General features: G+C 36.1%; 1 protein-coding gene across 2 annotated transcripts in view; it reads right to left on the minus strand.

Moving 5' to 3' along the window:
* Positions 1–2,143: 2,143 nt before the first annotated feature.
* The window catches only part of atp6v1h (ATPase H+ transporting V1 subunit H), a 29,125-nt gene continuing 4,624 nt past the window's right edge, over positions 2,144–26,644 (minus strand). The window contains exons 5-13 of one of the 2 annotated variants that reach the window (XM_059344211.1): positions 26,294–26,398; positions 25,204–25,263; positions 24,194–24,291; positions 21,215–21,407; positions 17,112–17,290; positions 16,571–16,696; positions 15,135–15,236; positions 13,801–13,914; positions 2,144–2,528 (exon numbers count right to left, since the gene is read on the minus strand). In XM_059344211.1, coding sequence (XP_059200194.1) covers positions 2,459–2,528; positions 13,801–13,914; positions 15,135–15,236; positions 16,571–16,696; positions 17,112–17,290; positions 21,215–21,407; positions 24,194–24,291; positions 25,204–25,263; positions 26,294–26,398 — 1,047 coding nt within the window. In that variant the 3' untranslated portion in view covers positions 2,144–2,458. The remainder of the gene's footprint in view (positions 2,529–13,800; positions 13,915–15,134; positions 15,237–16,570; positions 16,697–17,111; positions 17,291–21,214; positions 21,408–24,193; positions 24,292–25,203; positions 25,264–26,293; positions 26,399–26,644) is intronic. The other variant, XM_059344212.1, reaches the window with a different exon arrangement.

The raw sequence follows: 26,644 nt of genomic DNA on the forward strand, positions 1-26,644 counted from the left end.
AGATTCAATTTAAATTACTGCACAAGATAGTCACAAAATTGTTTTCTTTTAAGAGCCACTCATCCAAGACAAATGGGTTATTGTAATTTTTAGGGGAGATGGTAGATAGACGCAGTGAATAATGTTTCAAGGACTAAAGGTTTTGGCCTTCCTGTGTGATGGTTTGAGAACAAAGCTCTGCAGTGAGGCAGAATCAATGTTTCCTAATTGGTTGGGTCATATTTAATGACCTACAGGAATCTTTTGTATGTTTATTGGACAAGGGAAAGGTTTGTTTACGGCCATTCTGCAGCACAGAGTTGCATAATGAAATTTTTTGCTACAAAAGCAAAACAAAATAAATCAATTTGCAGTCTGATGAAAGAGCTATGTGGTCTACAAATTTAATGCAATCTAAGAATTTGGTCCTAGAAAATCTTCTCAACACTAAAAAACCCCTTTGCATATTTGTCAGTTTTGGATGAGATTCATTGTAATGTTGTTAGGGTTTATCTTCCGCCCAAAACTTTATATTTTGCAGGCTGTGAGGCGTTATCTGCTTCTCCCTAATCATCGGAGGATTGGACTGAGATGGCCGCAGTGATTTGACGGCAGATTGTTTGTGAAGAACTGAAGGAAGTCTGGAGAGCCTCTGTCTCAGGACAGTGTTGGGAGAAGTTGCTGCATATGAAAATCAGGCTGCAAAGTAGAATTCATCATTTTAAAATGCTAGAAAATTGTGAAAAATAGCCATTCAATTTCCCAAAGCTCAAGGTAATGTCACTAAGTGTCTCATGCTGTCTGATCAACAGTCCAAAATCAAAAGTTATTCAAAACAAGACTGCAGATCAATTATACTGCCACAAACTAATCTTTGCAGCTCTATATGAAAGCATGCCATACAGCTCTGAAGTTATGGAGCTCCAAAAACTGCCAGAAGATATCGTAAGCACAGAAAAAACTCTGTCCATATCAAACAAAGCAGGAATTAACATTGACAGTTGTTTCCAATATTCGAGGCCTCCCCTTAGGGGTGTGCCATATCGTATCGTTCACAATAATATCGGTATATTTCTTTCATGGTTAAAAAAAATGCATATCATGATACTGGCAACGTTCCTACTTCTTGATGTAGTGGCGTAAGGTTAACATTAGCTAACTATTAAAGTTTTTTTAATCACAAAAAGCTACTTACTCCCTGTCGCTAAACACATGCAGCTTTCAAAATAAGAGCACAGTGTGTTAACAGAATCCACCACAGAACTTACAAGAAGACTGTCAAAATAAGATGCCTTAAATAAAACATACAAGAACCTTTATTTTCCTTTACAAAATGTCATTAAAATATGCCCCCGGGACCCCTAAATGGTTATTTTTATTATTGACTGTTGAGATTTGCACTTCACACTACATTTTAGATTTTTATTTATTTATACAGACTAAAAAAACATATTCTCTATATCTTTTTAAGTATTTCGTAATATCGTCAAGAATATCGTTATCGCAAAAATAGCCTGAAATATCGTGATATTCTTTTAGGGCCATATTGCCCACCCCTACCTCCCCTGTATGTAAATAGAGTGGCCAAAATATTAGAAACACCCCTCAATAAAATGCAAGCAAGGTCTACATCACAGCATACTACAACATCAATAATAAACATGTAGTTTGATACTTTCAGAGAGTGGTAATCTTTCAAAACTGACCACCATTATCTTTGTAAGAGCAGAAGGTTTTACTTTAGATGTGCAGATGTGAGGACTGTATGTTTCCTTTAGAGCTGTGAAAGTGAAAGGATGAGGTGGAAGCACATTGATTTCTATGTAGGAGGCAGGCTTTTATATATCCACTGTGATTTTTCAGAGAAATGGAAAAAAATGCATTAAATAAGAGACCTTTGCATTACCTTCACTTCACATCAACAAAGGTAAAATGTAATATGTTTTTACTCGCTACTACAGGCACAGCTTGAAGGATGAACAGATGGCTCCCTGAATCTGAGCCTGAAGGCAGGTGATAGTAAACAATGACGACAATAAAACACTTGAGAAAAGAAATCGTGTAACTCAGCCTCACGTGCGGCTTTGACTATTTGAGAGGAAATCGAATGTGATAAAAAAAATCAATAATCTTATCAAGATCTCATTAAAGGGCAACACAGGAACACCATAGATAAGCATCTTTATTTTTAGGATCCAATGTTTTACACGTAAGACTTAAATAAGTTTCAGTTTTGTACATTATCACAGACAAATAGTGCGACTTCAGTCACCACACGTCACTGAGCTGAGAACACGACACGGAGCACGACGGTCAAATCAAGTAACATCGAGGATCATTCAGGTGCGGGTGGAAGGAGGAAACCACACCGTTTATCATCACAAACAAATCAACAGCTGATCTTTTAAATGGTAAACAACAACGTACATACAATACACACTCATCCACACATTAACACACGCACGTGCACAGGAGCAGTTCAGCTTCGGGCTGCGACCGCCGGAGCCTGCTGCTGGTCACTGGACTGGAGCTGTCTTCCCAAATACTCCCTGTGAAACAAACACAACACAACAAGTTACAGCTCAGCACTCCCAACACAACACACACTTCAGTTATTTGTTTTCTGATCAAATGCATTTGACCAATTATTCCTAAACATTTAATCCAAATGGCTATAATTCAATGGTTTCATTCTACAAACTGTCTTTGTCAAAATTTGTGCTGCATTTTGTATTGAACTTTTGTGCTGCACTTTTCTAATGTATTTTGGAATGTATTTTTACTGTTAAAGTTGTTGTAGGACTGTTGAGTATTACTTGTTGGAATGTTTTGACCCCAGGAAGACTAGCGAACTGCCACGGCACAAGCTAATGGGGATCCTTTAATAAAACATAAAACTTCATAATGAATTAGAGGTACTTTAATCACACACTTTTTCTCCCTGGCTTTTAATCAAGTTTAAGTGGACATCTTGCAAAAACAAAATTTTATTAAATTTTTTTATTTATTTTATTATATTTTTTATTTATTTTATTCTATTGTTGCACTGTGTTTATGTATTTTAGTATTTTAGTTTTTACCGTATTTCCTGTAACTGTGATATCTGTACAGCACTTTGGTCAACCCCGGTTGTTTTAAATGTGCTCTATAAATAAAGTTTGAGTTGACTTGACTTGACTTAATCCCCATCCACCTGATGTTTTTTCATGCAACAGTTTAGGACATTTTAGGAAATACACTCACGCATGTGAAACTTCAAGCTAGCTACCAATTAGCTTAGCATAAGATTGATTTGTCTTTAAAACGATTTAATGCCTTTAACCAGTGTTGTAGTACTCGAGATCTGTCTTGGTCAAGCTCAAAAAATCCCTATAGATGTTCTACACCTTTGTATTTGTTTTGTTTCAATTTTGTTTGTATTTTTTTTAATTTTTCATCTAACTATGCAATTTAAGTAAAGTATAGTTACTTATAGGTTTAAGAGGGAGGGTCGCGTATAAGCCCTTTGGGCTTTTTGATCTTTCCTGCATTTTCTTTTACTGTTTCTTGTACTGTTATTTCCTAACGATTGTATGTTTTTTAAGTGCAAACAACAATAAATAAATAAAATAAATAACTGTGCATTTTTCGGTTTACTCATTATTATTATCATATTGCTTTAAGTACAACCAATAACATGACTCATATCGTTTGAAATTGTTGTCACCGGTAATCGATGTCACCCCTCCCGCCTCCTTTTACATGCACTGCTCAAAAGTGCATGTGATAGAAGCTGTGAGAAGAACCAACTCGTCTGGAATAAAAATTTTATTTTACCTGAACCACATAGATTTTTTGTGCACAACTACAAAAAAAAAGAAAATACAGCAACTTGTAAATTCGGCAAAGCAACACTAACGGAGACGGGTGGGACTGGTCTTGGTATCGACTTGTCTCGGTCTAGGTGGTCTTGACTACAACACTGCCTTTAACAAGTTCCAAATCGATTTGTTTTGTCCAACCAACAGCCCAAACACTAAGATATTCAGTTTGCCATGAAAAGCAGCAATTCCTCACATCTGCGAAATGGGGATTTGAGAATATTTGGTATTTTTTCCACTTTATTTTCTCAAAAATTGATTGATACCAGTAAAGAAAATACTGTAGTTGCCCCTAAAATTTCTGCAAATCGACAAATCCATTAACTGTTGAATTATTTCAGCTCTGTGTCAGACTACTTCTTGGAAGAGTGATTTCCTGGCAGCCTCAGCGTGTCAACAAGGCCTCTGTGCGGATTAAACAAATGACAAGTAACACCAGTGATCGATCTGCGAGCTTCAGAGTTCAGCTGCATACCGAACAGAAAGCAGAGTCGTATCAATCTGCTCCTTCAGAGTTTAATTCATGTCTAGATGACTGTTTTCAGAATATATGAGCTTCTGATGCAGACATGATGTAAATGTCGAAATATAATGCCATTATTCTGAAGGTCACACTTCTCTTCAGGTTTCTTCTTGGCAGAAACATTTATATGATATATGATATGATATCATGACACTCACCTTTTCTAACAGAAATATCAAATGTCTCTAAAAACCTTACGATCAGAAAGGACGACCAGTACAATTTGACGATGGAAATTACTGAGTGCTGATAGACATAATTTCTATATGTTTCATTGGAGCAACAAATCTGTTGATTCCCTTATTTAACCTTCTTCTACTTCTATTTTTATTTTGTTTTATTTACGCAAGAAAGACAGTAGCAGAATAGCCTTTCTGATTTATAGAGATTTCATGTACTTTCTGACATTTCCATTTTTTTGTAAGGTCAAAACACATCTGAATAATAACGCGGCAAATTGATATGACATAACAGGCTCTATGTTGTTAAGAAAGAGTCTAAATTTAAGATGTGAAAAACAGAAAAAAACATCAGTGTAGTGCTTAGGAATACAGATGTATTATTTATTGTCAGAAAAATTACCTGAATACTGTTTTTCCCCCCATTTCTTGTTTATGTAACCTTACAAGTAGAGCATATTTTCCTATTTTTTTCAAAGCTGCATCAAAGACAATAGCCTTTTCTTATTTAATAGAGTTTAAGTGCTTTTCCGTGCTTTTTCTTGCGTGAGGTCAAAATACAGCTGAATAATAATACAGCAAAAATAATAACAGGCTCTATGTACTTAAGAAAGAGTTTAATTTAGGATGTGAAAAAGAGGAAAAAACAGCAGTGTACTACTTAGAAAAACAGTTTTTTCAATTAGTCATAAAAATGACCTGACATTGTTTTTTAAAAGGCTGTATCAACTACAATAGCAACATTTAAATTAAGACAATAGACTTTCAGATTGATAGTTTTTACTTTTCTGTGTTTATATTTTCCTCTCTGGTCAAAGCCTCCATGTCTGCAATTTAATGCTTCATCTCATTGTTGACGAACAGTCTGATATTTATATTTATATATATATATATATATATATATATATATATATATATATATATGCTTTATATGTATATGTATATTTACATATACATATAAATATCAGACTGTTCGTCAACAATGAGATGAAGCATTAAATTGCAGGCGTGGAGGCTTTGACCAGAGAGGAAATATATATATATATATATATATATATATATATATATATATATATATATATATATATATATATATATATATATATATATATATATATATATATATATATATATATATATATATGTCTGCTTATACTGTACACCTGGGGATTTCACTGTATCCCAGCAGATAATTGAAGAAATCAACACCTGCAGACTCGCTGTGGAAAATCATCTAACTTGAAAAATATCCACACTTCCCTCAAAGGGTCAGTGATAACCTTTAGCTGGTCATCAAACAGCAGCTATATGCGGTTTCAGAATACCACCAGGGAGTTAATAAAGGAAGATGACAATAATTGGAAGGATGGCCTTCATAACTTTGGCTCATCCCTCTACATCCAGGAGGCTCTCTATCCATAGATGCTTAACCCTGGACAGTCAACATACAAACACCCAATAAATTGGATTTTCTAACATAATCAAAGGCTATATAACAAGCAATGATCAGGTTGTACTGTATGTGAAAATAGCATCAGCCAATGAGAGGCCATCATAAAAAATAAAACAAGTTAAATAAAAGGCTGAAGTATTAGGATCTAATCCACACATTAACCCATTTAGACAGGATGCAATGTTTGCGTGTATAAACAGTCATGGAAAAATTATTAGACCACCCTTGTTTTCTCTAATTTATTGTTCATTTTAATTCCTGGTACAACTAAAAGTACATTTGTTTGGACAAATATAATAATAACAACAAAAATAACTCATAAGAGTTTAATTTAAGAGCTGATAGAGCCATTTTTCATTGTTTTCTTGATAATGATTTTGGTTATTATTAAGAAAACATAAACAAACTGTGATATAGTTATTGCACTACAACTGACAGTTTTCATTATTGTTTTGTTGTTTTTTATGTTCTAAAAAAATGTTAATGCTTTTTAGGACAATGGACAATGATTTTTAGTTAAAGCCGGTGGTTGAAGCTTTCCAAAGTTTTTCATTTTGTATTTCTATCTGCTACAGAAGCTGGAAAATAAATGATTTAGGAAACATTGACATTCTCTGCAGGGTTTCAGAAAACCCTCAGGTTTTGGAAGGTTGTTTTGAAACAATGCTTAGGTTTTGGAGGTTGTTTTCTGAGGCTGCCTTAGGTCTTAATGTATTAATAACATAATCCCTTTGCCCCCTGTGCCTTACTTTGCATGCATTATCAGCACATGTTGGACAAGCTCTGAATGCGCTTGCACTATGCAAAGATCATTTATATAGGATCCAAAAATCAATTTGTAAAAATAAAGAGCATTTGATCAGTAGAAATCAATAGTACATTCTAGGGCTTCAACTAACGATTATTTTCATCATCGATTAATCTGTCGATTATTTAAACGATTAATCGATTTGTTTGGTCAATAAAATGTTGAAAAATATCAATCAGTGTTTCCCAAACCACAAGATGACGTCCTCAAATCTCTTGTTTCATCCATAAAACCAAAAAGATATTCAGTTTATTGTCATAAAGGAACAAAGAAACCAGAAATATTCACATTGAAGAAGATGCAATCAGAGAATCTGGACTTATTGTCTTTAAAAAACTGCTCAAACCAATTATTGGATTATCAAAATAGTTGACGATTAATTTAATAATTGATTATTGTTCCATTAATCGAATAATTGTTGCAGCTCTAGTACATTCTGTTAGGTAATAGTTTCAGTGAAATAAGGACCAGAAAGAGGCATAACCCTTTAAATTCTCATCAATTTCCCACTTATGAAATTTCTCATTCTCTTGTTCCGGCTTTTTAAAAAGTTGCACAATGATCTTGAACAAAAATGTGGGTAATTTTCTGTTCCTAGTTGCCAGGCGGATGTAAGAAATGCAATCTAATAATATATGTCCATGAAAACTATGGATTTCTGTAGAGAGGGCTGTGATTCCATCGAGACACTGACGGCAGTACAACACAAAGACAGAATGACTCTGAATAGCTAATGGATTTTAATCATTGAGAGCAAAAATTACCTTTTGTAACAACTTATTTAAGTTCAGAAAACATTTAAAGGGAACAATTTTTTTTTACAAGGAACACTGAAGGGCAAAATAATAATGGTAGTTTCTTAAGTTCACATATTTTTCTGTGCTGTTGTCATGACAGCAGGGGCCTTAGAAAGTAGATCAAGAAGATCTTCTCAGGGAAACAACAGGAAGGCAACCCACTCAAGGTGACAGTGGGTGTGGTGAGCTACTTTGAAAATATCTTCAATCTGTGGGTGAGTGTCACTTCACCTTTTCTTAAAGTTATTTCTTTTTTACTTTTCTTTTTTAGTTCCAGTCATTTATTTACTGTGCAGCAACACTGTTTAAATGGCAGTATGTGTAGGAAGCACACAATCCAATGCGTAATAAAAACCTTGACACATGAGCTCGCCCCATCCCATTCTTCACATGCCGATGTAAACAAACTGGAGGATAAGCAGCCAGCTACAAACAGCTAACTGTGGAAGGAAACTATTTGGCCTTGAGATGAAAAAGTAAGCAGGAATGCACGATATTTTACAACTCATTTTGCCAATTACCAAGGTTTTTCCCCCCTCACACCTGTTTGTACAGATCACTCTCAGTATTTTTGTGCATACTTTTATCATGTTTGCCTTCACAAAGCTTAAAAATGCTGTCAAAGATGGGCGTTTGATCAAGGATAGAGCAGCCTATTATTAAATCGGCTTATCATATCGACATATATGGCATGGGCCTGTTGGGTGATATCCAATACAAGAGCATCTCAATAAATTAGAATATTATGGAAATGTCCATTTCCAGTAGTTCAAGTCAAATAGCCCCAACCAACTATTGAGTCATAATGATGGACATACTTTTCAGAGGCCAACATTTCCATTCATACTTTTTAAAATTGGACTTTTGTAATATTATATATATATATATATATATATATATATATATATATATATATATATTTTTTTTTTTTTTTGAGACACTGGATTTTAAATATATCTTCATTAAATATAAGCCGTAATCATTACGATTAGAAGAAATTGAATAAATGAAGACATGAAATGTTTAATTTTGCGTGTAATGGATTGATATGTGTTCTTTCCACTTTTTGAATTGAATTACTGACATAAATAAACTTTTCTATGATATTCTAATTTAATGAGATGCACCTGTAGTTCATTTTAAAGTCAGAATTGATCAATCCATACTTGTAAGGTATTATAATGACAAACTTTCTCAGCATAATGACATTCTAATCTGAATATAATGAGTAATAATTCATATTAGGGCTTTTTGTATGTGTGCCAGTCCTTCCAGTGGGAGGTTTGAAGCAGGACACTAAAGGCAGAATATATATTTTGCAATGCAGTAGTTAGGAAACTGGAAACTTTTAGCTGTAGAAACATGTACCCAGGTTAGATCAATAAGTTTGCCGTGCAAGTCTGCAAGGCATAAACGAAGGCACAATGAAAGTTTCTCATTTTCTTTAACACATTGGCAGAAATGCTTCCAAAGACGCCAATTAACCTTTTTCAACACATGTCATGTAATGTAACACAGATCAATCATTGTGCTGCTGCACAGCTGAAATCTGCATGTTGCCACATGAAGTTTAGTTGATCACCATGGAAGGCAAATAAAGTGTCATAAGGAGTAGAAGAAGAAAAACACAAGCACAATAGATTGTTGCCTCTGATGTGATTCGTGTACCAGGCTTTAAAAAAACACACTTCTACTTTCAGGTCGTGAGAGAACAAGCTTTGAGTGATGAAATATCTAATTCCACTTCAAATCGAATTAACTTTGGCTGGAGTTTGGAGGCGTATGATGAATATTACATCGGTTGTCAACTCAGACTTTAATTTAAATGCAAGTTTATTTCCTATTTTTTTCAATATTTGTATGCAGCACTTGTGTGCAGGTTTTTCTTATCTGATCCCTTTCAATTCAATTTATCACCAGCTTTTTACACAACTTCACTCCTGCATTGCAGATAAATAAAACAACATGAGATTTGATTTATGAGATTCACATTATGTTCAAGTTCTGCATATGTTATCTAACAGGTAACAGGTATCTAACTCGTGAAGATATCTTTGAGCTTTAAGCAAACTGCAAAACTTTAGAATAATGCAATCAACCCTGCAAAAGACCTTACTCTTTCTACAATGGTTCTCTTATCTCTTAGCCCATGAGATGTTATTATGGGATCAAATAAAGATAAATATATGTTATGTTGGAAGTTGCAGAATTCAAGGTGAGATCAGTAAAATGCATCTAGTGTGCGTCTGATAATGGGAATCTGCTTTTCTTTCTGCACAGAAAACCTTTTGTGCTACCCTCCACTGAAGGTACAGTTTACACGGAACATTAAGGTCACTTAGATGGGAAAACAGCACTACAATGTGAGATTAAACACAATACCACAATCAACAGCTGCTCAGGGAACAGAGTGTGTTTTAGATAGTGGCAGCAAAACAAACACAATTTGACTTGCTGCTTGATGATTTTTTTCTGTTTCCAAGCAATCCATTAGACAGAAAAAACACACAGATGATGGTCAGGATGAGTGTTTGAGCCCGGAGAACAGTGAGGAGCGGCATCTCCACATTAAAGCTAAAGTATTTCCCAGTGCTTCAGAAATACAGCATATTGTATTTGTAACTGTGCTAGTGAGAGATCTAAATAGAGATTTTAAAGGCAGATACTGATATTAATATGTGGGGATTAAAAGAGCGAGGGAGAAATGCATAACATTAGGATTCCTTAAATTTTGTTATAAAAGAATTAAAGCTAAGCTTACTGGTTTTAGCTTCGCATTCATCATACCGACATGAAAATGGCATCAATCTTCTCTAGACGAAAACTAATAGGTGTATTGCCCCAAAATGTCAAACTATTGCTTCAAAACAAACAGCCCTCACTCAGCATCAACGTGCACAAAGGCAATCATTACTTAGCAGCCACAGTGTCAAAACTCTGCACACGCTAAACAACCAGCAAGCAACTGATTAACAGTTGACTCACTAGTCGCTGCCTTGACGTGTGAAAAACACAACAGCAAAAAAAACTTTCTATTTATATTCTCTGTGAATAACAAACAGTTTGTAAGTCGTGACATGCTGGATGTCTCTAAATGAGACAACAAATGCAGACTTTAACAACTGAATACTGATGTCATTAGCGCATTTTAACCCATAAGAACCCATGGTGACACCCATGTAACAAACACTTTAAATCAGGGGTCTCAAACTCAAATTACCTGGGGGCCGCTGGAGGCAGTATCAAAATGACCAAAAAAAGACACAAAATTACAGAAAAAGACAAAATGACTGAAAAAACACTACATTACGTTAAAAAAATTACGTTAAAAAGACACAAAATTACCAAAAAAATACACAAAATGACCCAAAAAAATACACAAAGTGACCAAAAAGACACAAAATGACAGAGAAAAACTAAACTACTTAAAAAAGACACACAATTACCAAAAAAGACACAACATTATTAAAAAAAAGACAAAATTACCCCAAAAAAGTAATAAAAGGGACCTTCCACACACAACACAGTAAAATGTCATTCATATAAAACTCACATTAAACTTTCATATCAAGGTGGGGGCCACAAAATATCGTGACGAGGGCCGCAATTGGCCCGCGGGCCGCGAGTTTGAGACCCATGCTTTAAATCTTCTACAATCTCCCATATTCAGCTTTATGCTTCACCTTAACTCATTAAATCCCTAAGCGACGTATACTCAACACCCTGGTGTGGTGGTCATGTGACTGTGACAAGAAGCAACTTCTCCAAAATGTGGCTGTGACTGGAAACAGAAATGTGAAAAAGTAGCTAATTTTAAAAAGCCTATTTTTTGTTACTAGGCTAAGTTTAAACCCATTTAACGATTCTAATCCGTTAATAGGGTGTCCTGTGTTACATTTAACTTGTTCTGACCATATTTCTTGAACAAATTAAAGTCACTATTTTGATATATGTTATGGAGATGCAAAAGAAAAAGGCAAGTTTGTGTCTCTAAGCAGAAAATGTGTCTAGTTTTTTTCTATTTTAAAATAAAAAATATCATAAACATAAATACCATAAACGCCCATTGTAATGTATATGTCACATCACAGATCTTTGACATTTAGGGGTAGACATTTTTTTTTTTAAATCATCAGAAATGTGTTCTATGTGGTCCACTTATAGAACACATCCTTTAAGGATAACTGGGTCTGGGTTCTTATGGGTTAAGGTATCTCAGGTCATCCTTAAAGGCTGCCACACAAGTCATTATACTTATTTAGAACGTAATTTTTGTTTTCAGACTGTGTGGGCGTATGAGTGACATCTCCTGTTGGCTACATAACATAAAGTTTAATCAGCACACAGTCCATTACCCTCATATAATGTCCATAATATCTTCGCCCAACTTCAACCTAAGCAGATATTTAATGAGCCGTAATAACTGAAAAATACCTGTGAGGGTGGTCAGGGCCTTTAACCATTTGGACGTGCGGTAGAGGCGGGGGAAAAATCGATACAGCATAGTATCGCAATATTTTGCATGCCGATATTATATCGATTCCTGGCCGCCAAGTATCGATATTTAGCGATATACTGATATAATTTGAAACTAGAAGATCTCAGGAATCTATAGGCACCATGTGTATCAGGATATCAAAATCTGTCTTTATTTCTTTGAGGGGAAAAAAACGGAGACAGAATATGGAACTGTTTTTGGATGTCAATATGCCCATCAGTTTTGTGTCCTGTGCTGCTCAAATCAGGAAACACCAGCAGCACACAATGAACACTAGTGATGGACGGTTAACCCACATCCTGCATTTTGTGAGGGTTGGGGTAAGAAAATATGGCTCGGTTGGGCGGGTCAAAAAGTGACAAAGCATTATTCTGAGCAATTAATTAACAAGTCTACAAGCACACAACACTTTTGTTTTTTGCGATACATAGCAAAGAGCTGGCAGTTTGCAGTGCGGGTGGTTGATTAATGCATTTGTTTTGTGGGTTGTTATCGTATCGTATTAACCCATTGAAGCCTGGAAAGCTTATACGTCGTTTTGTAGTATTTGTATAAGCTCTCAAATACTTTTTGAATTTCATTTCTATCTGCTACAGAGGCTGAAAAATCTATTATTTAGTAGAAGCGTTGACACTTCTGTTGAATTTAGAGAAGAACTTCAGGTTTTAGGGGCTTATTTTAGGCGTTTTAGGCCTCAGTGGGTTAAGAAAGCCAGGCCGGTGCATTGCTATGAGCAGAATCATGAGGACTCTGTAGTGTTTAAAAGACAGTAATGGGCCTGTTTGTTGAACATAAATATGCAAATCAGAACATGTTACATGTCTGGATATATTTTTCAGGTTGATACCATCAGCCCACAAGCCCTGACACTTTCTGAAAAATGTAATTATTAATCATTAAAACCTGTTTTTGTCATCGCATAATGATAAAACACGATCTTATATGAAATAAGTTCAACTAAAATGTCAAAATGAGACTAAAATGCCAACAGTTTGTATATACAGTAGAGTAAAATGGTTTTCTTTAACCCTCTATGGTACGGTGTTGCCCTCAGGCAACACACCCATTTTTGGCCTGTCAAATTTCTATAATGCATGTTTTTGAGTGATGTGATACTTTAAAAAAGAGGGAAGAGTATAGGAAACCCAGGAGGCCATATTGAAACCCTATTTTGCAGACTTTTCCAAGGGAAACAACTTTGCCATTTTGGGCCACAAAAAAAAATCACTCAAAACGCCATTTCCTGGCCCTTATCCATCTGGAAAAATATATTTCTACTTATAGGTGAGTAAACCTTCATTTTTTATAGTTTCATACACTTAGACTGTTCAAGACATTAATTTTAATGCGTCGTTGGTTCAATGGTTCAATGTTGCCTATAGGCAAAACTCAGACAAGAAACGGGTTAAAAAAAGTTCCTTTTATAATGTTTTAAAATTTAAAATGTTATGTATTGTACCCTGTTGAAGCTACTGAATCCTTTATCTTCTTGTTTATTAAATAAACAATGTTAAAATAATTTTAAAAGCTTTCTTTTTCACTTATGCACCATTAAGACAAAAAAGCACTCAAATTTTTTTTTTCTCAACAGGCATCATAATGCGTACCATAGACAAACATAGATAAAACTAAAATGTGCAGACATTATTCATAACCACATCTGAATGAATGACATGAATGAAGCTATGTGACTGTGTTCATACCAGTTGTGGACCATGAGCTTCTGCACAGCCAGCAGCGCGTTGTAACGGACAAGCTGGTCCTCGTGGTGCATATGATTCATCACCAGCTGTTTTCCACCCAGTTGCTCAATCACCCTGAAACAGGATAAATACAGAGAATAATGGGAGAAAGCTTTTGGTACAGAGAAAACCGGAGCTTTTTTCACGTATAAGGTCATTCACCGGTCCAGCACCAGGTAATTGAAAGCTGCCTGACTGAAATGCTGTATGCATCCCATAAAGGGTCACTGGCCTTGTAAAGGGACATAGTGCTTTGAAGAGGAAATCAGACGAGCATAATGCATTTGATACCACAGGAAATGGTGGGACCAGAGAAAAGAAAAGTAGGTGAAATACAGGAAACAGTAGTTCTGTTACACATCAAGTGAGTGCATCCAATCTAGTGTCTAATTACAAGTGCAAGAATGGAAATGGGTCCAAATTAACTCTGAGACTTGACTACAGGGTAATAAGATGGATAAGGAAGACAAGAAGAACCTGGGATCGATCAGTCAATCAGGATAACGAATGTTGATGGAACTTAAAAAACACATGGAGAGAAAAAGGAGGAGTCCAGATACAAACTAGCAGCCTCAGAGCATTTAAAGCAGCTGTACACAGGATTAGGAGAACAACAGTTACCTGCACATAACTCTCAACATGGCGGTTAGCAACTAACAGTGCTAACAGTGCATGTGTGCACAGCAAGATCGGTTACCACAACAATTTGTTGTTATTTGTTGTCAACAAGGAACAGAAAAGCTTGGATTAAAACCAGGAGTGTAATAATGATAAATAATAAATAATCGAAATATTGATTTATTGATCAACGATCCAATATTATCTATGCAAAGTGAAAATATCTATTCATATCGTCACCTTTAAGCTACGCCTTTATTTTGAAATTGCTATTTTATACTTATTCCTTTTTATTAAATAAAGCTTGATTTTCATTTTAAATTTCTAAGACCTCAGTAATAAAATTGTCAAATCATATTTTAGTTGCTTTTTGGACATATGATATCACCTCATATCAATCGCAGGCCCATGAATTAAATCAAATCAGAGACTTCGGTGATATCAGTAAATATCATATTATCGTCCAAAGAATCAATACAACATCTCATAGTGATGAAACTTGTGATTCAGAGCCCTAATTAAAACATTCATGCAGGGAGGTCTGGTGACATTTATTGCTAGATTAATGTTCTAAAAGCGTCCTTGGGTTTCTTTATATGAATGTCTTGTTTACGAAGATTGAAGTGACAGACACCCTGAACTTCAGCATTATCTAACACAAAAAAAATATGTCCTACCGCTTTCCCCGTGGGTAATGCCGCACATATTCTCCAATGTCGTGAGCTGCCACTGCTATCACTTGAGGATCGTCAGACACCTCCAACAGTCTGGTCAATATCCTATTGAAGAAAAGCAGAAAAAAAGCAGAGGGATTTGAATACAGAGGTCAGTCTGCATCGAAAGGTTCATTCCTTCATATCTCATTCACTCTGAAAAACACATTTCTCAGATGCTTCAAGGCGAGGACCTTACAGAGAAAGCCTCATAAAATAAATGGCTTAGATTTTTTTCCCTAAAGAAATGTTGGATGTAAGAAAGCCAAGGTTAATGCTACATTTAAAACCAAGATAATCAAACCCTGAAATCTAAATCCAAGGACATAAGAGGTAAGGCGTGCTGAATAAATAAGTAACACCTCGGGGTTCAAAAAGAGACAAAGCCCGAGTGAGAGTCGGGTAAAGAGACTAATGAAGAAAGAGAGAGATTTAAGTGGAGATGATGCCTGATTACAGAGAGAGGACAATGAGGAGACAATGAGATGGGTGGATCAGGATTTTTACTGAACATCACTGGCCCCACAGAGTACGTGGCTGGGATAAAAAAAGCTCAAATTGATGTTCTATCTCTTGTGATCTGAGCCCTTAGATTGGACAATCACACAACAAGAGAAAAACAAAGTTAGACCTTTAGGGGAATTGGGGGTACGGGGCAAGGGATTTTAACAGGTTTACAGAACATGGCAGGCTAAAATGTAGCCTGTTACAGCATCAGAAAGATGGACGTCCACAAATAGCTGAAGAGGTTAGGTTTTATGAAACTTCACAACCACAAACTACAGACCTAAGGCAGTTTTTGATTCAAAATCAAGATATGGCTAACACATCACCTAACATGTATATATATATGTTTAAAAAAAAAAAAATCTTATTCTTTTCTCTTCTTTAACATATAGCACTCCTTTAGCGATGACAGTTAGCTCTTAAAGTTATGTACTTACTTGATTCCTATGGTCTATGTCTAGTACCATCAGGCTGAATGCACTTATTGTAAGTCGCTTTGGACAAAAGCGTCTGCTAAATGACATGTAATATGGATTTTTCTATGGTGTCTTGATGTGATATTCTGGAGGACCCTTTTTTTTAACCATTTTTTGTTGAATTTAGGACCAAATGTGTGGAACAATTAACAAAAAAGTATAAAAAACCCCATAACACAACTTAGAATTGAGCATGAAAATGAACTTCATAGACTATATAAAAGTCTAAATAATTAACACTTAGTTTAGCAGCTAAAAGGAAATACAATTCACATGACAATGAACTGAACCTTTCAGAATTAAATCACATCTTTTCATTTCAGTTCTCGTATAAATTCAGAATACATTCACATAATTACAAGAGCATATTTTGTGCCCTTGTGTCTCATTACAATACAAAAACATGCTTCATCTTACTTGAGGAGCTCGTAGTTCTTCTCGTTCAGGCGGACGGCGTTCTCACGCCAGAACTTCTCAGACTTGTGCACAGGACTCCATTCCAGGCGGCCGGACTTGAGTTCAGAGCTGTACTCATCAAATGAGCTGGAGAAAAAAAAGTGTTAAAGTTTTATCAAGTATATAGAACATTAAAACATTTTTCATAACAACTTCATTGGACAGTCCAAGGATCTGCACTTTCTATTTTCTTTGGCAACAAAGCTACTTTTCTTTCAACCTTTCAAATCTCTTGTGAAGAGCAGTGATTTAAGAAGTAAATAATATGGTTGAGGTGAATACGTTGCAAATACAGAGAATATCTAAAGGTCACCCACACTTGTGAACAATGCAGCATTTGAAATAAATTGAAAATGTCTTAAAAAATACTACTTTCATTAGGATTGAACAGATTCGCATACAGCGATTTAAAGCTCTCTTCTTTGCAGTCTTCACATTGTGCTCTCTGCATCTGAACTACTTGAGTGGTTTGTTGTTTGTGAAGTGGAAACTGACTGAGTACCTGAGATCCTGCACGCTCTCTCCCAGCCTCTCCAGCAGGAACTTAATGTCCTCGGTGATGTCCTCGTCATCATACTTCTGCTGCTCGAGGTTCTCGAGTTGCTTCAGCACCTTGCACTGAATCATGGCCAGGGCGTACTCCTGACGAGTCTCCCTCTCTGAGGACTTCTCCAGAAGATTCTGTCCAAGAGAAGAAAAGTGTGAGGAACAGATGTTGCACAATAACCACTTCAGTTATAAGTATGTCATTTGTTTGAGACATTAGCTAGCTATTTAACATCTGAAAGAATAAACCCACACAACAAATAAATCAATGAACATACAAAACTCAGTGCTGCAACAATCAGTAAAGTGATTGAATAGTTGAGTGACAGACAATGTAATTATTAAAGTCAACCAGTTACTTTAAGTTATTTGTTGAGCAACAGTGTCTTTCCAGCTTATTTTTTTCTGTCTTTGACATCACTGTAAAAACATATGGGTAACACTTTCTATGAAGACTACATCTATAGTGCATTATGAGCGCATTCATAGTGAATTATAATGCTCATTATAATCAATCATAATGCATTATGACTGCATACATAAACACATATAAAGCTTCAAGCTATAAATAAATGATCAATGTATGCTTTAAGTAAAGTGAGGTTCATATAGACGCATCTAAAATGCAGTATAGCTAATCATGATGTTTCATGATTCATCATTCATTCATCACTCATAAGACACTTGGATTTATAAGTCATTATAAGCTATATTTATAACTGTTGATATAGTGCATCATGAAGCTTTATATGTGTTTATGAGTGCAGTCATAATGCATTATGATTGATTATAATGAGCATTATAATTCACTATGAATGCGCTCATAATGCACTATAGATGTAGTCTTCATAGAAAGTGTTACTAAAATATGTTTAAGTTTTGGAGTGCAGATTCTCTATGATGCCCCTTAACACCACACATCACTGAACAGCTGAATAGCTTTGACATAGCACAATAACAATTATTATTTTAGATTAATTGATCACAAAGCATGCAATTAATTTGACTTTTTTAATTGCTTGCTTCTATCCATAGATATAACATTTTTGAAGGTATGCATTTCTTCCAGGGTGCATTTAAAAATACACCTCTTAAACCAGGATTCAATTCTAGGTGTTGTGAGTGAGGTGTGAAGGGGATGAATGCAGTGCTGCGCTGCAACAAGAACATTTTGTAAAGTATTGTAAAAGCCATTTCTGTAGCAAAATATGTGTTACAGAAACTCAGTCTCAGGCTGTAATGGAGAGAATATTCTGGTGGTGATGTTTTGCAGTGACTAAAAAGAAAAGTGGCTTCAGCAGCAGGAAACCCACACCATACTTTGACTGAACCCCTAACCGAATATCTACAGCTAACTACGTACTTTTTGTCTGATCGTTTCTTTCTTGGAAAAATCTGTGTTGTAAATATGGTACAACTTTTAGGTGCAGAGTTAAGTCTGGGTGAACAGATCCTCAAACACAGTAGTGCTGCCTTTCAGGATGTGTTCAAGGACTCCCAGATGGGGCAGATAATTTAATTCACATTGCAAGTCCCATGTGGTGAGCAGAATAATTTGCATAATTAGGACATTTGGGGAAAAAAAGCAACATGTGAAATATGTTTGAAAAAAGGAATTTGTAAAAAGATAATTCCTATTTCATTTGATAAATCCAGCATCCTAAAAAATCTGCATGAGACAATATATGCAGCCGAATTGAAAAAACAATTTGTTTGTTGGTTACGAGCATCGTTTTTGTAGCTTTCCTCACTCGACGTCAAAAACACTTGCTGCAAGGTGAGTTGAACGACTCTCGGGAAAACCCACTCAACGTCAAGCCGTTTCAGGGTCTCCCTTCACTGCCCGCCATTGCTTTTAATTAGCTGTAATTCAGCAGTGAAACCGAACTGCAAACTTCTCTCGCCAATTAAAAATTGAGCTCCTTCCTTTATAAGAGCATACACAACGTTTGATGTGACAGCTCCGCTGGCGTTAGAGGTGTGATGAATGAGCTTCAGGGAAAATTCAAAGCGAGAACACATGCAGTCCATTGAGGCAAACATAATACAGTACAACACAGTCTCAAGAAATTCAAACCAATTTCTTTCAGTAAAAAAAGACATAAGAAAAGTTGTCCATCAAGAAAACAGACTTCTGTTTACTGAGGTCACTATGACAGTGAAATACTGATAGAAACTGTCCGACAGAGAAATACAAGAAAGCTTAAATAACTCCTTTAAAGTGGACTCTGAAAATCAGCAACATTTCTCCCCCAATAGTGTATGAGCTCATGTTTCAAGCATGTAATCAATGGCATTTACCACACCATTCTCCGGTGAGCCTGGTCTCTAAGGCTGTCCGGTGTTACCGGGCTGGACAAACCTAGAATATCACAGAGGCTTTCCATTTGAAGTGGCAATGGAAATGCTTTTTGCTTTAACGTATCATTATAACGTAAATGTTGATTGCCCATAGGAATGGCCATAGAATTAGGGGTGGGCGATATGGCCCTAAAAGAAAATCATGATATTGCAGGCTATTTTTGCGATAACGATGTATACTTAAAAAGATATAGAAAATATAATTTTTTTGTCTGTTTAAATAATTAAAAATCTAAAATGTAGTTTGAAGTGCAAATCTCAACAGTTGCCAAACTAATTTTTTTACTCTTGACTCTTGAATATGAAAATATAAAAATAACCATTTAGGGGTTCCGGGGGCATATTTTAATGAAATTTTGTAAAGGAGAATAAAGGTTCTTGTATGTTTTATTTAAGGCATCTTCTTGTAAATTCTGTGGTGGATTCTCTTAACACACCGTGCTCTTATTTTGAAAGCTGCATGTGTTTAGCGACAGGGAGTAAGTACTTTAACCACTACATCAAGAAGTAGGAACGTTGCCAATATCATGATATGCATTTTTTTTAACCATAAAAAAAATATACCGATATTATTGTGAACGATACGATATGGCACACCCCTACATAGAATATCACAATATCAGCGTTTAGACTTGTTTCCTACAAGCCTCGCTTTTACTATGAAATTCTGCCGGCCTTCGGAATCAATGGAGGCCATTTATTGCACAAAACAGGAAGAGGATATTGCTTGAGTTGCAGTTTTCTGAGGTGTTGGTGCCTCTGAGGAACATGGAAAACAAACTGGTTGTCTTTCTGACACTTGGAATGTTATCACATTGATTTTCACTGTATTTCAGTGTTTCAGTGCTGTGTTGGTGCCATGTCAGACTCAATCCTCTCGTGTAAAAGCACCATGGTATGTGAAGAGAAATGGGGCCGCTGCCATTAATTTAATTTTGTCTGGATATAGTATGGTGAATTCATTACCTGGCACCAATATTAAACAACAGAGTAAGTCCAGAACGCAGCTCTTAGGACTACATGAAATATTCAGTGGATGTTTTGAGCAATCACAGCCGGTAGATGAAAGGGCAGCATAATCATAAATCGCATTTATGTGTCTTTTATGTGCTTTGCTGTTTTATAGGCTGCCTCATCTGTTGTCATTTCAGTTTGCTCTTGTTGTGATAAAGTATACAGCCTAATTAAATGCAAATGTTCAAAGTGCTGTGCTGAAAAATGCATAAAGGCTTTCCTATATCAGTATAAAAGTACCGGCAGGAAATTACGACCCACAAACCTTTGCAAGCAATTTTAAAAACAACTTGATAGCTCCAAGTTCATGCACCTTTCCCCCCCAGAGTGAAAGGTCTTTCCATCAGTTGCTCTGAGGTGCTTTTTCTGACAATTGTAAAATATGTTATTACTATAATCTTAGCCTTTACCTAACTGCATATATAACAGGGTTTATATGGTGATTTAAATTGGGTTTATTGCTTATTTTCTTCTGTTTGATACTTTGGAAACGCAACATAAAACATATTTTCAGTGTTAAAATGTTCCTAAAAATCTAGAGTAAGAAAATAAAAAAGGAAACAAATCTTGCAGCTCCCCTTTGCCATGATAAGGGACAGAGATTCAGGCAGTACGGTCCAAAAATCTTCAGTTTAAAGTGGCATTTTAAAGACATACAGACCAAGTGAGAAATGGCCCACATACCCTGAAGGCAGCCAGGATGATTCGAGTGACCTTCTCCTTGACAGACTCCTGCAGGATGTCGGACAGGGCTGGTACTACGTTGTAACGTCTCAACTGCTCACAGAGCTGAGGACTGAAGGCCAGGAGCCAAACACAGAAGATCATCTGGTACTGGAGCTGGAAGCCACACTTGTTGCTCAGCACTGCTGTGATGCTTCAACAGGAAAACAGGAAATATAAATTAATAAAAAAACACAAATGAAAAGTGCTGAAAAAAGGACACTCATCTATATACCATCTGTATACTAATAGAGTAGCTTTCACAGCTGTGTGCCCGCTCATGCTCATCCATTAACTGTGATGATGGCTGAAAATGAAATGTTCAGACAGCAGTCACTACATTAGTCCTACATTTGAGAAATAGTTGTTAAGTGCAGAGATGAGCAAAAATTATCTAATTCGAGTAGCCAGGAAGGCTAGTTTTACAATTCTGCATTGAGAAAAAAAACCTTGTGTCCAAGTGAGAGATGGTGGGAATTATTTAGAATTTGTACTGACAGTCAAACTAAAGAATATTGAGTCTTTTGAACTGTTTTCAGTTACAACCTACTGCCCTTAAAGTGGCAGAAGATTATTATGCATTCATTTAATGAGTGATTTTATGATATAAACTGTTGATTAACATCTTGTCTTTTAGACCAGCTATTCTCAACCTTTTTGAGCTGCGACCCCCACAAACTCAGTTGATACGACATATTTTGGACAAAAATGACTAAAACATCTCTCTGTGTCCTTTGCTCTAAGTTTAAAGGTCCATTGTGACCTCCTGAGCTACTTTGGGATTTGTCAGAAAAGACACAAAATTACCCAACAAAGAATCAATTGACCACAAAAGACACAAAATGACCAAAAAAAAGACACACAAAATGACTAAAAATAGACACAAAATGACTTAAAAAAAGACAGAATGACAAAGAAGGAAACAAAATGACCAAAAAAGACACAAAATGACTAAAAATAGACACAAAATGACTTAAAAAAAGACAGAATGACAATGAAGGAAACAAAATGACCAAAAAAGACACAAATTGACCACAAAATTACCAGAAAATACACAAAATGACCAAAATGAGCTGACTTCCAAAATGATTTGGTGACCCCCAGAAATCATCTCGCGACCCCAATTGGGGTCGGGATCCCAAGGTTGAGAATGGTTGTTTTAGACATCTGAATTTCAGAACAAATGAATTACGTATGTATACACGTTTGGGCTCTCAGCATGCAATATCATTTTTAAGAATTTTTTCTGGTAGTCTAGTGGGTAAAGTTTTACTGAATTTGTGACCTTTGAAATTTTAATACAAATTGATTTATGTTGGGAAGCTTAAGAGCATTGCACAGAGGATCAATATGTGTCACATTGTAGCCACAGAAAGAGCTCAGGAGGACACCTCTATAAAGTGAGCTTAATTTGCCTCCACCAGGACAGACATTTCACCTTTCTGGAGATGTTACTAAAAGGTACATGAGGTCTCCTACTCCGTCAGTAATTGGCTTTTTAGAGAAAGTGTAATTTGGCCTATTACCAGCCAAGTATGTGACAGGGTGGTCTTCTTCTTCTGGCTGTATTCTCTTGATGGGTTTGGTGAGGGATGATGGTTTTAGCATAGATCCTCCATGTATTGAAACATTGTCTAATGTTTGAATAAAGAAGTCTGAACTATAGCTTGGTGTGTAAATTCTACTTTAAGATTATATTCTGTATTTAACCCAGCACCTACTGTTGATGTGTGTGTGGTTTAATCTGTCACTTTGTGATGAGTGACTGGCATTAACCTGTGTACTTCTTTGCATTTATAATAATTGATAATAATAAAACTATTTTCTGATAATGACCGGGTTTATTCATTCATCTGTCACCAGTTTATTTATTTCATTTTTAACTGTACTCATTTCAATCTTCATATAGTCTTGTCCCTGATCTTGTATGTACTTTAATTGATGTTGAATGTGGTGTATGAGAATTGTGGTTGATTGTTCTCATTTTATCATGGTGCTGCCTTCTTGGCCAGGTCATTCTTGAAAAAGAGATTTTAATCTCAATGAATTTTACCTGGTTAAATAAAGGATATTGATTGATTGATTGATTGATTGATTGATTGATTGATTGATATGTTTTTTGTTGCTCTTTTGGGGTACTTCATTCTAAACTGACAGCTTTCTATAAGCCAAGCTGAACCCTCTCTGTCTCCCTCATTTCAAGAAACTTGGGATGCACTTGTTCATCAGAGGAACATTGGTATCGGCCAATATTCGCTTTGTTGGCAGGAAATAAGAAGGTATTTATCGATGGCAGACCTTTTATCTGCTGTGTAGCACCAGTTTTGTGTTGGCTAAATGTTGTGTTGGTTATCTGTGGTCGGTTGGAAACGACTCTGGCATGATCCAAGAGGGCAACATGTGGTTGGTTTAAAAGTAAAAGAAAACTTCAGCCACATGCGGGTATTATATGAAGACAGAAAGACCAAACAAGAACTTTGTATTCTGTATGAAAAACACAAGATGTGAAATATATATTATATTCTCATCACTTTTACATTTAAATTTAATTTAATTGTTATTTATTGTAATCTTTTCATTGAGTAGGCGGTTGTACAGCAGCAAACAGTCTTTTGAGGTAGTTATTTAAACAAAAGTATCTTTTTCATTTAAGGAAAAAAGTATCTTTCACATTAAAGGATGTTTCATAAATTTGCATAGTAGAATTTTTGATCATTCAAAGAATGATTGAAAGTGCAATGAAACACTGAGTGACTGTTCAGTTACTTCTTTTACAATGAAGATTTCTTTGTTTCCTTTTCACAAAGACGGAATAAATAATGACAACAACAACATAATAACCAACAAAAGGATTGCCATTTCAAACATTGGAATATACACAGATTTTTACAATCAATGCATCCCTTTTAGAAACCGTGTTAATAAGGAGTTCTCACTCACCAGTTGACTCCGTCAGCCTCCACCCAGGCAAACCTATACTCATTGACCCTCAGCATCAGCTGAAGACACCCAGCCACACACTGGACATACTGAGAGCTCTGCAAAGGACAGAGGCAAACATTTACTCAAACAGAAGCGTGAGCGTTCTCTGTGTAATCAGGAGAACAAACAAAATGTTAGAGGGTCAAGTACAATTAGTGCAGCTCTGAAACATGGAGTAGTTGACAAGCAGATACAGCACAGAAAGAGAAGGCCAGTCCAAAACTTGCATTACCGCCACCGATCAAACCTGAGGCATCGCACATGCAGCCTGGAGTATTATACATCAACACATGCTAGATCACAGACCCAATAGTACAATACAGAGCAATAGCAGGGAAAACTGCCCATCACACCTGAGCAGAGTAATGTAAATTGAGATTAGAGTGGAGGAAGCTGAGAGGAGAGAATAGATCACATTAATCTGTTAATTAAAACAGGTTGAAGAGAAGCAAAGAAGTCCAGCAAGAAGAACAGGCAGCAGTGAGGACAGAAGAGTGAAGGAGTGGAGGTTACCTGGTTGAAAGTGCAGAGGAAAATATGATGTTCGATTATTAGAAAGCGCTCATGTCAATAGATTTCTGAGCATTCTGATAGGATGCTGCTGTTGTGCAAATGCTATTCAAATTTCCTCGTTATCCTAATGTACAGGAGAAGATGTTTGTCATGCGCTTTCAGCATTAAGGAGAAGTGGCTTACTGCATGCAGTTTCTACAGTTAAAACCAATCAGTGGCAGCAAACACCATGCTGTTTAAAAGGAGAATCCCTCTAAAATTGCTCTGACAGACTCAGGACTCGAACAATCTGCAATTATCAATGAAACACTGGAGTGCAAGAACAGGATGGGAGAGATAAAGAGGGGAAAGAAAAGATGTGAAAGTCCAGTGACACCTGACAGATGCCAGCTTTTTTTTTCTTTGGTTTTCTCGGAAGCGCAGATTGACTGAAGATGCACTCCACTCATACTCACTTCACTGGGGGAAATAGTTCCTGCTCCTGAGCCTGATTCTGGACCTGTACCATGTAGGTTCTAATGAGGAGAGAAACAGAACAAACAGGTGCACAATTGTTCACAATCCATCGCTTTGAGCTAAGTTACAGTGGCACTGGACTACACAGTATGTGCTGTAAGCTTCCCCATAAATGCAATTCAGTGACAGCGGATGCTCAGTGTTTCACTGATTAGCTGTTCAGGAGAGAAGAGAATAACAAAAACGCAATTTCAAGAAGCAGGTATAAGCTGTGGAACATACTTTGTAAAGACACAGAAGGTTTAAAATAATGAGGGATAAAATCATGCGTTTAAAAGAGCCGACTATATCTGAATTGAAGAACACCTGCGGATATTTTAGAAATACTCGTGTGCAATGTGGAAGCACAAAATAAACTGGGAATCAATATTCAGGTGTTTTATCAGCCCACTCTTTGGTGCATAAATCTGCCGAGGCAAAGCCAGCACCTACAGCACAGCTTTCATCAGACCTTCTCAAGGTCTGACAGGTCTGCTCACACTCAAAACGAATAAATGCACTTCAGTTATTCAGGCAAGGTTTCACCGTGAGCCCAGACAACAGAATTGAGTTAGTGGAAATTAACAGAGACAGTTGAAATTACTTTGGCTTTTTGTCTCCTTATGTAAGAAATTAGTTACTGAAGAAAATCGAACGGATTTCAAAACTTAATTGTACAATATACTGAGTATACACAGACACAATATTTCATATGCACATGAATTCATGAATTTGACCTTTCCAACTGCAAGACTATCATACTTAACATGCAACATTTCTCTTTAAATTGAATGACCTTGACAAAAAAAATGCATTGATTTTGGTGACCTCTATCACATTACCTGGATCTATCAGGAAACAGTATTCTGTTTTTACTCACATTAAATAGACAGAACATACAGTTTTACACTTGACAATATATATAACATGATTTTCTTAGTCTTAAAAATCAATGACAAAAGCCAAGGACAACCAGTAAACCAGATATTTCAATTGACAGACTTATATATTTCACAAGCTATTTTAGCAACAACATTGAGATGTACATACCTGTGAACTGAGTTGGCTTTTGATCCAGTTGAAGTAGTAGTTCAGATCACTTCCCTCCATCAGGTCACGGCCCCAGGCAGCCAGCTTAGCGATGATCCTCGCTGCCTAATAAAGGAAGGAGGACATTTTAAAATCATATTGTTGTGCCTGAACAGCTGATATTTACAACAAGTCCATCATGATTTGCACTGAAAGACCACAGTATATGATTTAATTGGTTGATTTAATTTAATTCCAGCTCAAAAATTCATTATATCAGCTGCCATATAGACAATCTGTGAATATCTTCCCTCTCACATTGGTATCTGCCTTATAAATTCCATATCAGTCGGGCTCTACTTTTACATTTTT

The sequence above is a fragment of the Centropristis striata genome, chromosome 11, assembly GCF_030273125.1.
Source record: "Centropristis striata isolate RG_2023a ecotype Rhode Island chromosome 11, C.striata_1.0, whole genome shotgun sequence".
In the NCBI taxonomy this organism is placed as follows: Eukaryota; Metazoa; Chordata; class Actinopteri; order Perciformes; family Serranidae; genus Centropristis; species Centropristis striata.